The following is a 13360-nucleotide window of genomic DNA, read 5'->3' as shown; positions in this document are numbered from 1 at the left end:
AGGTTATAAAATTTAATTAGCCCGTTCGTACCAGATTTATGGCACTCACATTGTCTTCTTTGATCTCCAGCCGTACAAGCCCCAAGATTTTTTTTCGTCTTGATTAGATGAGAATGCTGGGAATTTTTTATTTATTTCCGGATATAGATTGTAACTTTTTCTTTTCTTTGTTTCCTCTCTTCTTACAAGGCAAGGTCAACCAGTTTACCCAATTACAACAGGGGGCTTCCGACACCCGTACCCCACGGCCCTTACAGTTAATGCTTCCATGTCAAGGTGAGTTGCCTCTTCTTGGTCAAAGTCTTCTATTGTTGGGTTGGAATTGTCTTGTAAACGTCAATTGTTTATGATAGCGGGTCCATCCTGGCCATTGCCTGGTTGGTTATTTTATTTTGGGTTTTTTTTTTTAATACTAAACATGTTTTTGTTATTTTTAAACTTGAGAAATTGTTAAAGGAGAACTACGAGGTGAGGGATTTTCACTCAACCTCATCGTTCGAGCCGACGTGTGACAATAAAACTGTCACACATCGGGAAGTAGTTCTTCTTTAAGCCTCATTGCAAGCTATGGTGCCCTTTTGGTTGAACTTGATGGACATGTGTCTTCATTTAACCAATGTAACTAGACAGAAGCATCATAATAAAATAAGGACTTTGGATTGAATTACCGTAACAATTGTTTTGGCATTATAAAGCTGCCCTGGGCAATTTTTTTTTATTAAAGGAGAACTATGAGGGGAGTGAAAATCACTCCTCCTCATAGTTCGAGCCGACGTGTGACAATGAGACTGTCACAGGTCGGCTCAGTAGATCGGGAAGTGAGCGAACACATACCGTCGCTCGCTCACTTCTCGATCATGTCCCTACAGAGAGCCGTGACTGTCAGGGGATTCCCCCTCCCGGCGCTGACTGGAGAAACGAACGGGGGAGGGGGCGGGTACAGCTGGCTCTGCCTCTAGATAGGCAGAGCCAGCTGTCACTCACGCAGCTGGGTGGATCTCAACAGTAATGTCGGGATCCGTCACGGCTGCGGCGGTCTCAATATACCGCGAGCTGTAGCTCTCTATATACTGAGCCTAGGGTGACGGGAGGACGCTAGTTTATGTCCTCCCGTGACCCTTAGGAGAACTATGGGGAAAAGCCCTGACCACCATAGTTCTCCTATAAGCCTCATTACAAGCTGTAATGCCCTTTTGGTTGAACTTGATGGACATGTGTCTTCAGTCAACCTGACTAAGTAACTACACAGAAGCATCATAATAAAAAAAGGATTATGGGTTGAATGACTGTTTTTGATATAATTGTTTTGGGATTATAAAGCTGCCCCGGGCAATTTTTTTTTAAATTAATGCTGAATCCAGCAAAACTTGCTTAGCCAATTGTGAAGGGCTTAGCCCCAAAATTCACACCTAGCAGATCTCCTTCTTTTCAGTGGAGGTAAACTGATGACATAATGTATACTGTATATGCATTGAGCGCATGTTTTAAGCTATTGTGTAACTCAAAATGATATGTTACTTATTATATATAATTATATGTGACTTTCACGCTTTACAAATATTTGCTTATGTGATGTTTTTGTTGTTGTATTATGTATAGAGATTTGGAGATTAGCCACTAGACCAGGGCTGGACAAATCCCAGGAGCCGGGCAGCCATTGCTCCTTAAAAAGTACAGCTGGTGCCCAACTTTCGAGGTTTTCTCTAGTTGTAGTCAATGGATCTGGCTCTTATATTGGAGAGACTGACTGCTGAATTCCATATTCATTTGTCCACCCCTTAGCTAGAGGGAGGTCTGTGTTTCATTGTAATTACTCTCTGCTTAACAACTGTTGTGATAAGATTTCTGCCATACAGGCAGTGCGTTGATTTCAGTGGGTTGGCCGACCCATTGGGGCTGATTTATAAACCACTTCGCTGTGCGAACAAGACCCGTATCTCTGTATGGCCACTAGATGGAGCTGAGGAGTATAGGACATTTTCTCATGTGGTCCTACAGGATTCAGAGTCTCGTTCGCTCAGTGAAGAAGCTGTGCGAGCGGTTTCTAAATAACCCCTAAAGACTTGCATTGTGAGAAGGAGTGGTAAAGCACAACCAATGTTTAGCGCTGGAAAGGAGGAAGCATTATCTGCCTATGTCATAAGCTAATGTGACTGACCCAGATACATATAGGGTATATACTGTATACAAATTACACTTAGAGGTAATACACACTGGGATATATATATTGCCAAGCTTTGTGAGCAATCCCTATTGAGGTGGTTGTTAGTGCATAGCTGAATTTAAAGATGGATGGATAGATGGATGGATGGATAGATGGATGGATGGATGGATAGATGGATGGATAGATGGATGGATAGATGATAGATGGATGCATAGATGATAGATGGATGGATAGATGGATGGATGGATGGATGGATGGGTGGATAGATGGATGGATGGATAGATGGATGCATAGATGATAGATGGATGGATAGATGGATGGATGGATAGATAGATAGATAGATAGATAGATAGATAGATAGATAGATAGATAGATAGAGATACAATTGTAACTCCTGCATGTGATAGAACATAATGGCCACTAGGGGCACCAGTGAACATTCCAATAAAGAAATGGGTTTATTATACTTTGATACTTTTCACATCATTAAAGCGATATTAAGTCATTACCTGTTGGGTGGCCTTGCACATTATGACACACTAGTGTTCTCTTCTTCAGCACTGTGCAAATGCAGGCTCTGTCCCCCTCCGCCATCTCCGTCCCAGCCATCAATTAAAAGGTCACTGATGGTCCCGTCACCCGGTCCGGTGCATTTATGTGTTCAGTCAGTTCGGACTGTGAGCTGTTTTTGCATCGTTGAGTTGCTCTTTGTATAAAAGGGAATGCGATTGACATCCCTGCTGAACAAAACCGGTCGGTCACATAGAGTCTATCGATTTACGGAAACCTGTAGAAAGGGAATTAAGATACCAGTATCCCTAAGAATGAGATGATGCGTGGACCTGTTGGACTTGATGGACGTATGTCTTTATTCAACCCCAAATACTATGTAACTAAGTCGTTTCTGAAAAAGCCTCTTGCCTGGCTGTCTCTGGCTTCATGGCTGTAGTTATTAGTTCCCCCGGAGCAAGCATGCGGCGGAGTATTGATGCCGGGGAAACTTTTTTCTTATTTTTTTAGAAGGAAAGGTCAGAAGCGGCCGGGATATAAAATAACCGCCTCTGTCCTTTTGCGTAAAGTTTCCTACGTGCGGTTTGAGTCGCCCAGCTCAGGCGAGGCGAGCCGCCATATCCCCGAAATGACAGTGCCGTATGATGTGCCGGAGCCCGGAATTGTAATGAGAATCGGAGGCTACAGGTTAAATCTTATTAACATATGTATAACATGCGCTGAGCATTGTGCTAATCCCCGTGATTATGGAAGCCCGGGCTCTATTCTTCTTGTATGAATAATACCGGGGGACGATCAGACAATGACTCAATTCAGACTCATCCCAGAGCGGAAGCACAACATGTATCATGGATATAAACCCCTACAGAATATTTTGTGTGCTCTGTGCATCATAAATGATTGCCATTTTTTCAAATAAGATACAGTTTTCGCCTTTTTTTTCCGTATTTTGTTGCATCTCAGTGCTGCTGATCTCCTGCCTTTGCAGCCACTTCCTGTATTAATGCAGTCTAGTGATGGCTGCTTGGCATTTCTCATGGCGGGTTTCCTGACAATAGGAAAGCCTCCATCTCCTGTGTGACAGGGTGACGATGCAGGAGCACAATAGGGAGACAGGGACAAAGCGTTGTCACCTTATAACAGGAAGTACCTGAACAAGGTCCTTTATGTCAGGGTCACCGGGTAATATTTTTGCATGCCAATGACCTATATGAGAATTTGATGATTGGGTTTACGTCTGTTTGACGGGACCCCCGCACTTAGGTGTAGCAAAAGCGTAATGATAAAGATTCAACCAAAGGAAAGAGCGAAAGCTACAGAAAAGGTTTTACGTCTTACATTTAGGGGATTGGGCAGAAGAAAGGACAAAAAACACTTTCTAATTGCTACGTTCCCGTAACAGTGATACCCATGTGGAAGAATTAATGATGTGATAGGGCGGGGGAACTCAGACCCTAAAATGATTTTTCTTTTTTAAAATGTCATTTTCTCCAATAGATTTGGGTTCTACATTTTAAATAAATGTTTCCATTGACATCACTGTGTACCAGTTGGCATTAAAAAGTTCCCCCCAATAGCCTGAGAACGTTAAAATGCATCACATCCTGGGAACACCTGATCCTGGGGTGTGCAGTGTACCAAAATACTACAATCTCAACCTTTTTACCCCCAAAGGAACCCCTAAAATATTTTTTGGGTCTCGCGGAACCATCACTAAAACCAGTTCATCTGGGGTCAATGGGGAAAATGCCACATTAGTGGTTAGTAGGAAGAATGCCAAAGATGATTGGGTCATACTTCTGGTTCTGTCAAGTAGAATTGGCTCTGGAACTATGCAGATACCATCGGATGGGAGGTCAATCAGCCACAGTTCATGAACCCTGTAACAGCCTCTAGAATTACCCTAAGGTTCCACAGAACCATCATTGAGAATGGCTGTTCGGAAGTCTCCCTAAGCCAAGGGTTTCACAGAACCCTCATTTAGAATGGATGTACGGAAGTCTCCCCAAGCCAAGGGTTTCATAGAACCCTCATTGAGAATGGATGTACGGAAGTCTCCCCAAGCCTGGGGTTTCACAGAACCCTCATTGAGAATGGCTGTCTCTTGAATCCAAGGGTTGGAACCCTGGTTGAGAATAGCTGTGCTACAGTCTCTGCAAGGCAAAGGTTCCACATAACGCTGGTTGAGAATGGCTTTACTAGTCTCTCCAAGCCAACGGTTCTGAAGAACCATGGTGAAGAATGGCTGTACTACAATTTCTCCAAGACAAGGGTTCCGCCGAACCCTGGTTGAGAATAGCTGTACTACAACAAGGGTTTTTACATCCAAGAGTTTCGCTAAACCCTGGTTAAGAATGGCTTAACTAGTCTCTCCAAGCCAAGGGTTCCAAGGAACCCTGGGTGAGAATGGCTGTACTAAACTTTCTCTAAGCCAAGGGTTCTGCGGTAACCTGGTTTGAGAATAGCTGTACTACAGTCTCTACAAGGCAAGGGTTCCGCTCAACCTTGGTTAAGAATGGCTTTACTAGTCTCTCCAACCCAAGGGTTCTGAGGAACTCTGGTTGAGAATGGCTGTATTACAATCACTCCAAGAACCCTTGTTAAGAATAGCTGTACTTCCAAGTTAGAGTTTGGGGGCTCCTGTATCTGAGACAAGCCAGGTGCCTGACCCTTAAGGTACCTGCTATGCCACATTAATGCAAGCCTGTGCACAATTGCCTAAAGACAGACTCACTTTAAGCCCTCGCTGGCCTTCCATGTCAGATGACCAAGGTGCCACATTCCCCACTAATGACGTTCATTAAGGGCCCCGGCGCCCTGCGAATTCCAGCAGACGGCGGTGGCAGATGCTACGAATGACAGGGGGGGGGCTTCTCAGCCTGTCAGCGCTCGTAGGGTTAATGCAAATGGAACGAAGCTGAACAAAGCCGAGGTGGATTTCTCAAATGCTTATTAGCGAGCGCCAAACCACCTTGGGATCCTTCTCTCTCTCTCTCTCTCTCTTGTCTTTCTTTCTTTTTGGGCTTCCTTCCAAACTTGGCTTGTATGAAAGGTGTCTAGTTAAAAAGCGTATACAGCAAATTAAATACATTATTGTGATAATGGGTTGACATGAAGTACAGGTCCATTAGACTTATGACAGTTATAGAAAAGCGGAGGCCTGCACCCTGTTCGGTCGTCGTCTTTGATATTCATTCAATCCAGCGCCAGGTCCGGGGATTCTCAGAATTAAGTGAAGGGTCATTATACTTTAAACACCGCGGAGAAGCCTAGATTGGCAATTAAGCAGCACTCTCTGACACTCGCCGATGCCATCCTGTGACCCCCTTTCGATTGAGATGTCGGAGCTTGGGGGCCCTCAGCATGCTAAATTGGTGAAAGGCACTTCTCCTGACGAGGGCAACGCTGAAAACCGTCTGCCTTCAAAGAGAAGCCACATCATGTTTTAACCATAAAGTGGGCGCATGCCAGGCGCATTCCCGGGCAGAAATAGATGAAATGTTACAAGAGCGAGAGGATAATGACGACTCCAATGCGATTCAAAGGACGCGCGGCTGCAGAACGGAGCGCATCCCACAGCTTGTGCATAAAATCAAGGGCGGCGGATGACACGCGCTTAATGGAAGCGTGTCAACAAGCGCGGGGAATGAGACCGCAGAAGGCGGAAGCCCCGGAGACTGACGAGAACACAAAAAAAATTGCACAAAAAAAATTAGTTGTCCTTACTTAGTTAACTGTCATCATTATATTCTGGCTCGGAGCCATGGAAGCGGACAGGGACCTCTAATGAGCTGCATTCGGGGTGTTTACTGCAGAACACAAGACTCACCTTTGTGATGAGGAACGTCACGCTTCTTTATTTCCATCTAGCCAAATGATGATTTTTTTTTTTCTGAACAGAGAGTGTCCGGGTCTCGTTCACAAATAAAAATCAAATGAGTGAAAGTGTTGCAGTTGTTACGCCGACTTTTTATACTTTCCTTTTTTTTTTTTTCATCTTATCAATAGAGGTTAAAGGATAAGGCCGCCCTAAGGTGATAGCTTGATTCTAGCTGAAGCCTGTGTCAACCCCATGCTTCTTATTCTGTATGTCTTGGATGAGTCAATAGAGAGATCTCCCTGTCCTAATTCCTGGGTTTGAGAGATCAGGGGTGGTGGCAACCCCTCCTAATGGGCACAGCAGGTGTACAGACCTGGGAGCTCAGCACAGGGATGGTGGGAGCCCCTCCTAATGGGCACAGCAGGTGTACAGACCCGGGAACTCAGCACAGGGATGGTGGGAGCCCCTCCTAATGGGCACAGCAGGTGTACAGACCCGGGAACTCAGCACAGGGATGGTGGGAGCCCCTCCTAATGGGCACAGCAGGTGTACAGACCCGGGAACTCAGCACAGGGATGGTGGGAGCCCCTCCTAATGGGCACAGCAGGTGTACAGACCCGGGAACTCAGCACAGGGATGGTGGGAGCCCCTCCTAATGGGCACAGCAGGTGTACAGACCCGGGAACTCAGCACAGGGATGGTGGGAGCCCCTCCTAATGGGCACAGCAGGTGTACAGACCCGGGAACTCAGCACAGGGATGGTGGGAGCCCCTCCTAATGGGCACAGCAGGTGTACAGACCCGGGAACTCAGCACAGGGATGGTGGGAGCCCCTCCTAATGGGCACAGCAGGTGTACAGACCCGGGAACTCAGCACAGGGATGGTGGGAGCCCCTCCTAATGGGCACAGCAGGTGTACAGACCCGGGAACTCAGCACAGGGATGGTGGGAGCCCCTCCTAATGGGCACAGCAGGTGTACAGACCCGGGAACTCAGCACAGGGATGGTGGGAGCCCCTCATAATGGGCACAGAGGATGTGTATACAGATGAGATGATCATTTGGCCTTTTTTTCCAGGACTTACTGGGATATCAGTTCCGGGTGGACTGGCCCCTTATGTTAGCACCCCATTTGTAAGTAATGCACAATAAAATGTGTATTTTAGCACACCGCATTACATGCATTGTGGGGCCTTTGTGTTGTATTGATGAAAATGTTGCAGGTGCTCTCCCAGCCTATTCAGTATGAAGATGCGCTTGCTTGAATACACTGACAAGTATAGACCGATCCTTAATGTTCAAAACCCCTTTCTGTGTATTGTCTCTAATTATTGGGATGTTTTGCTTCCTGCTTAGCAGTGCGGCACAATGGTTGAGCTTTGCTATCACTCCTCTCACTCGGTGATTCTACCAGAACTGACCTAACTTAAAGCAATAAACTGTCTATATGGCTTACTGAGGTTATCTGAGCAGTCATTGTGCATGGATGCTAATCATATTCAATGTTATTTGGATGTCATCTAAAGAGAGGATTTATAAAGGCATGGAAAAAAAAGAATGTGAGATTTACATTAAAATTACTTTTGGCTATAACTTGACTATGATAACTTAAAATGTGCATTAGCTGAGGATAAGCTACATTGACTTCTGAAAACACAACCCTACAAGGTCGAGAATGGGCACAACTGTATATCACTGTCATATTCCACAGCACTGTACAGAAGATGTGGACCCTTCACACTGGTCTCTTGTCATTTGAATGTGCCCACCATACAAGAGCTTAAAGTCCAGTTCACCTTCCAATGTGACCACCCGCCCGTCCTTCCTACCTGGACCCAATTTACACATCCCTAACAGGTTATGGGCTGGTCTATAGACTATAGATGTATTTTATAATTTGCATAACCCCTCCCCAAGAGCCAGCCCACTGCTTGGATTGGGGAAGAGTGCTAAGGCAGGGTGCTGTGTTTTCAGGAAGCTATGCAGCTACAGGTAGAAAAGGTATATTTATCTGTATAATTGTGTCTATAATTGGCGGCTTCATGAGGGTGTTGACCGTGCACCCCTGGCCTCTAGAGATACAGAACCAGATGGCGGCATGCTTATTCGACACATTTTTTTAGAACTGAGTGTTACAAATGTGACAAATAAGCCAAATTCTGCCTTACTGGTCCTGTTGGACCTCCATTTTCACATGACAATGTCTATTGATAGCAGTGGGGGGCTCAGCGTGTGGGGGAATTGTGTTACAGTAATTTGTAGAAATGCTTGACCTTCACTTTTCATTTATGTTAATTCTGACAATTTACACAGCTTTCTCTCCTCCAGATTCCCTCCACACATGGTGCCGCCCCACCACGGTTTACACACAACTGGAATTCCTCATCCCGCCATAGTGAACCCAACCGTCAAACAGGAATCTTCCCAGGGTGACGTGGGATCTCTGCACAGCTCGTGAGTCTCCTTTTTATTATATGTGACTCTATATACACCCTATCACTAAAATGGCCAGTACTTAAGGTCCCTCTAGCAGAAGTCTATGTCTGTGAGCACAGCCTCCAACACTAGTGAGACTGTCCAACCTAGGTAGACTTCCTCCAGGACAGTATATATCCCCCATCGATACCAATCCCCTCTGTATTTAGCTACATTGTTTTATTAACATAGATGTCTTCTGAATGCAAAGAAATTCTCATTTGATACAGATGAGCTGTGTCTGCAGTAAATGTTTTTATTAGATTTTGGCTTTCTCCATTCAGGTTTGCTATTTTTGTAGACTATTTCCCTCTATAGTTTTTTTAATCTGATAGGGTACATGTCCTCCACTGATAAAGTGTTCCATCCAGATACATGTCCATCTTCTTCCTGTGGTGAAAGTGTATGGTCCATTGTACAGGAGTCTTTCTCTGCACAGGCTTCCTTGTATACATGTGGTGATACTGTCCAGTCTAAGTAGACATCCATACACCTGGTCTTACATCTATGTAGACATCCATACACCTGGTCTTACATCTATGTAGACATCCATACACCTGGTCTTACATCCATGTAGACATCCATACACCTGGTCTTACATCCATGTAGACATCCATACACCTGGTCTTACATCCTTGTAGACATCCATACACCTAGTCTTACATCCATGTAGACATCCATACACCTGGTCTTACATCCATGTAGACATCCATACACCTGGTCTTACATCCATGTAGACCTCCATACACCTGGACTTACATCCATGTAGACATCCATACACCTGGTCTTACATCTATGTAGACATCCATACACCTGGTCTTACATCTATGTAGACATCCATACACCTGGTCTTACATCTATGTAGACATCCATACACCTGGTCTTACATCCATTTAGACATCCATACACCTGGTCTTAAATTTATGTAGACATCCATACACCTGGTCTTAGATCTATGTAGACATCCATACACCTGGTCTTACATCTATGTAGACATCCATACACCTGGTCTTACATCCATGTAGACATCTTCTGCAAATTCTTTTAGCCATATAGAGCTACTGTATTTAGACATCCTCTGCCCAGCCTTGAAACCATGTTGATGGTAGATGTCCCCCACTCATTCTTCCATCCTTGTAGTCTTCCTCTGTTCCATTCTTCCATCCATTTCAATGTATTTGTTTTTGCCTATGAGTTATAATTGGTAAAAATTTGATTTTTTTTCCAACCTGACTAACTATGTAACTATATTTGTAACTATGTAGACATCATCCATCCTGTCCATTTGACATGTTGCCATCTTTTCCCCATTGTTCCTTTCATGTAAATGTCTTCTACTCAGTCTCCTATCTCTGTAAATGTCCTCCATCCATGTAGACAACCGCCACCAAGTCTTTTAGCCATGTACACATACTTTCCACCATATTTCATCCACATAGATGTTTCCTGTTTAGCCTTTCATTCATTTAGATATCATCCCACAAGTCTTCTACATATGTAGATTTCCCCACCCAACCTTCCATCCATGTTAATATCTATCTACATTGTTCAATTCATTTAGACATCCTCCAATTTATCTTCACCCATGTAGAGGTTCTTAACCCAGGCTTCTAATCATGTGGACATCCTTCTCTAGGTTTTTTATCCGTATAGACATGTTTTGTCCAGTCATATGCAAATGACCAATCAATGTAGAAGTACTAAGCACTTATTGGAAGTCTACCTCGTATTGTAAATCGTCCACACAAAGTGACACAACTTCCCTCCTATCGGATCTCCTGATCCTGTATTGATGGTTTCCCATCCATGTTTCAGGCCACCCTCTTATCAGACCTCCTGAACCTATAATGATGGTTTCCCATCCATGTTTCAGGCCACCCTCCTATCGGATATCCTGAACTTATAATGATGGTTTCCCATCCATGTTTCAGGCCACCCTCTTATCAGACCTCCTGAACCTATAATGATGGTTTCCCATCCATGTTTCAGGCCACCCTCTTATCAGATCTACTGATCCTGTATTGATGGTTTCCCATCCATGCTTCAGGCCACCCTCCTATCGGATATCCTGATCCTGTATTGATGGTTTCCCATCCATATTTCAGGACACCCTCTTATCAGACCTCCTGAACCTATAATGATGGTTTCCCATCCATATTTCAGGCCACCCTCTTATCAGATCTCCTGAACCTGTAATGATGGTTTTCCATCCATGTTTCAGGCCATCCCCATATCAGATCTCCTCAACCTGTAATGATGGTTTTCCATCCATGTTTCAGGCCACCCTCCTATCACATCTCCTGAACCTGTAATGATGGTTTCCCATACATGTTACAGGCCATCCCCATATCAGATCTCCTGATCCTGTAATGATGGTTTTCCATCCATGTTTCAGGGCATCCTTCTCTTAGTTAAAGTTTCCAGTTCATGTGTTTTCCTAAACCTTCTGTAAAAATGTTCAGTCCTTAAGGAACCCTCTGCAGAGTTACTGACGTTCTGTCATTTCATTTTACAGAAAACATCAGGATTCCAAAAAGGAAGAAGAAAAGAAAAAACCTCACATAAAGAAACCTCTTAATGCATTTATGTTGTATATGAAGGAAATGCGAGCAAAGGTTGTAGCCGAATGTACATTAAAAGAGAGCGCAGCCATTAACCAGATCCTCGGCCGAAGGGTAAGTGTAGAAGGAACTCAACAAAGCACTAAACCATTAACCGCAACGGCAAAGCTCCCACCTTCACTTTGTAAAACACTTGGTTGGTAAAACATTGTCACGTAGCTATCTCTAGGGGAGAATGAAGAGAAGGAGGGCCACAGGGGCAGATTAGAGTACAAAGGTTGTTTATTTCACCTAAAATGTCATTGCAGGTTCCGTAGATGTTGCCAACAAATTTTGAGGCCCCAGAACTGCCGGCTTTATGAGGAGTTATGTGTAGGAGCAAACAAATGGACTTGGGAGGGTATTAAAGATTATAGTGCAGGAGTTTCAATGCAATGCTCATCAGCAGCTGTTTTAAGCATCGACTGTAATTTGCGTTTAAATGGCCACTTGTAGTTCCCACCAGAAGCCTGTGTGACAGGGTGACAACGTCTGATCACAATTGGGAGACGGGCAAAGAGTTATCACCCTATAATAGCAGTTGCCTGAAGAAGGACCTTGTTGGTGGGATCACCTGGGGTTATTTTGATGAAATCTGCACATTTAAACTTATAAAAAAATTACATTCAAAGAGACTTTAATGTGTTCAAAATTTTGTTAAAATGATGGGTTGGGTTGCAGGGGGTCCTGTGAGATAGGAAATGTGCTTGTTACTCTACTAAAAATAAAACAAAATTTGTTATTTGTTACTAATAGACCTTTTTGTTTCACCTTATTGACTGTGAAGGTTTGTTGGGTAATTCTTGCACGGAGCTCTGTTAATCACATGCAGCTCTACCCAGGCTGGTCCGCACGGGATAACTATGTACGTGGCTATGTAGGTGATATTTTTCCCCCCTTGTAGAGTAACATGTCATGTTATTTTCCTTTGGAGAGAACAAAACACTGCATGGTATGTATTGAGACACGGGCAGGCGAGCAATCATTCACCGCAGCCCCAAAATACTTTTCCCATTAATTCTACTGCCGTTCTCCCCTAATCTCCTCGATGGCACTGTCGGTAAATGACCGGGGGGGTCATTTGACAGTAAATTTTAAAAATAATTTTACAAAAAAAAACTTAACAAGATTAAAGAAAATAAAAGTCATTATTATTTTGCTGAAAGATCTCTGCGGCCTTCAGCTGCCATATGTGTCTTGTATATATATTTATGTTGGTGTGCGGTGTAAAGTAGAGTAATGGGAGCTTCTGCTGAAAGCGAATTATTCCACTTTACAACGTCTTGTGACCTTGTTATACGGCCTCAGTCTGTTCTCCACAAAGGGGCTTTTGTATGAATAATGGGAGGAGTGGACGTTCTGCCCATCCCAGCCAATCAGATCTTTGCTCATATTACCCAGCTAAGAAAACAATGGCTGGAATGCAATTGGATGTTCATGAGGCTTTCTTGTTCCTTTGCACAAGATTTTATACCTGACGTCCCAATGTTTTTTTTTGTTTGTAGATGCATCTTGTAGACTTTTCTCTTCCCTATTCACTCTTCTACTGTTGGTTAGATTAGGCCTTATGTAGTAAGGACCTACCTCCCAGAGACTTGAAACTTGAAAGGGTAAGCCCACCCAAAGCTTAAATTTCAGTGTTTGGTAGATGCTGGAGAGCTGAGCCACCTGACAGTTTCTTCTGTCTTTCGGGGACTCTGTTGAGGCACCAGAGTGCAGACTGGGTCTGCAAAACCAGCTTGGCCGATCATGTGGGACTCCTACCATCCCTACTGGGATTTTTTAAATATATA

At 44.1% G+C, this 13360-nt stretch overlaps 1 protein-coding gene across 1 annotated transcript in view; it reads left to right on the top strand.

Moving 5' to 3' along the window:
- Positions 1 to 13360, top strand: part of TCF7L2 (transcription factor 7 like 2) — a 185678-nt gene that overhangs the window by 151148 nt on the left and 21170 nt on the right. Inside the window, exons 7-10 of the mRNA XM_018564478.1 lie at positions 190 to 276; positions 8821 to 8946; positions 11483 to 11675; positions 12361 to 12432. Coding sequence (XP_018419980.1) covers positions 190 to 276; positions 8821 to 8946; positions 11483 to 11675; positions 12361 to 12432 — 478 coding nt within the window. The remainder of the gene's footprint in view (positions 1 to 189; positions 277 to 8820; positions 8947 to 11482; positions 11676 to 12360; positions 12433 to 13360) is intronic.

Source organism: Nanorana parkeri, unplaced genomic scaffold, assembly GCF_000935625.1.
Source record: "Nanorana parkeri isolate BGI_ZX_2015 unplaced genomic scaffold, ASM93562v1 scaffold754, whole genome shotgun sequence".
NCBI lineage: Eukaryota > Metazoa > Chordata > Amphibia > Anura > Dicroglossidae > Nanorana > Nanorana parkeri.
Note: the sequence above shows the minus strand (reverse complement) of the source record. Positions and strands in the feature narration are given on the sequence as shown.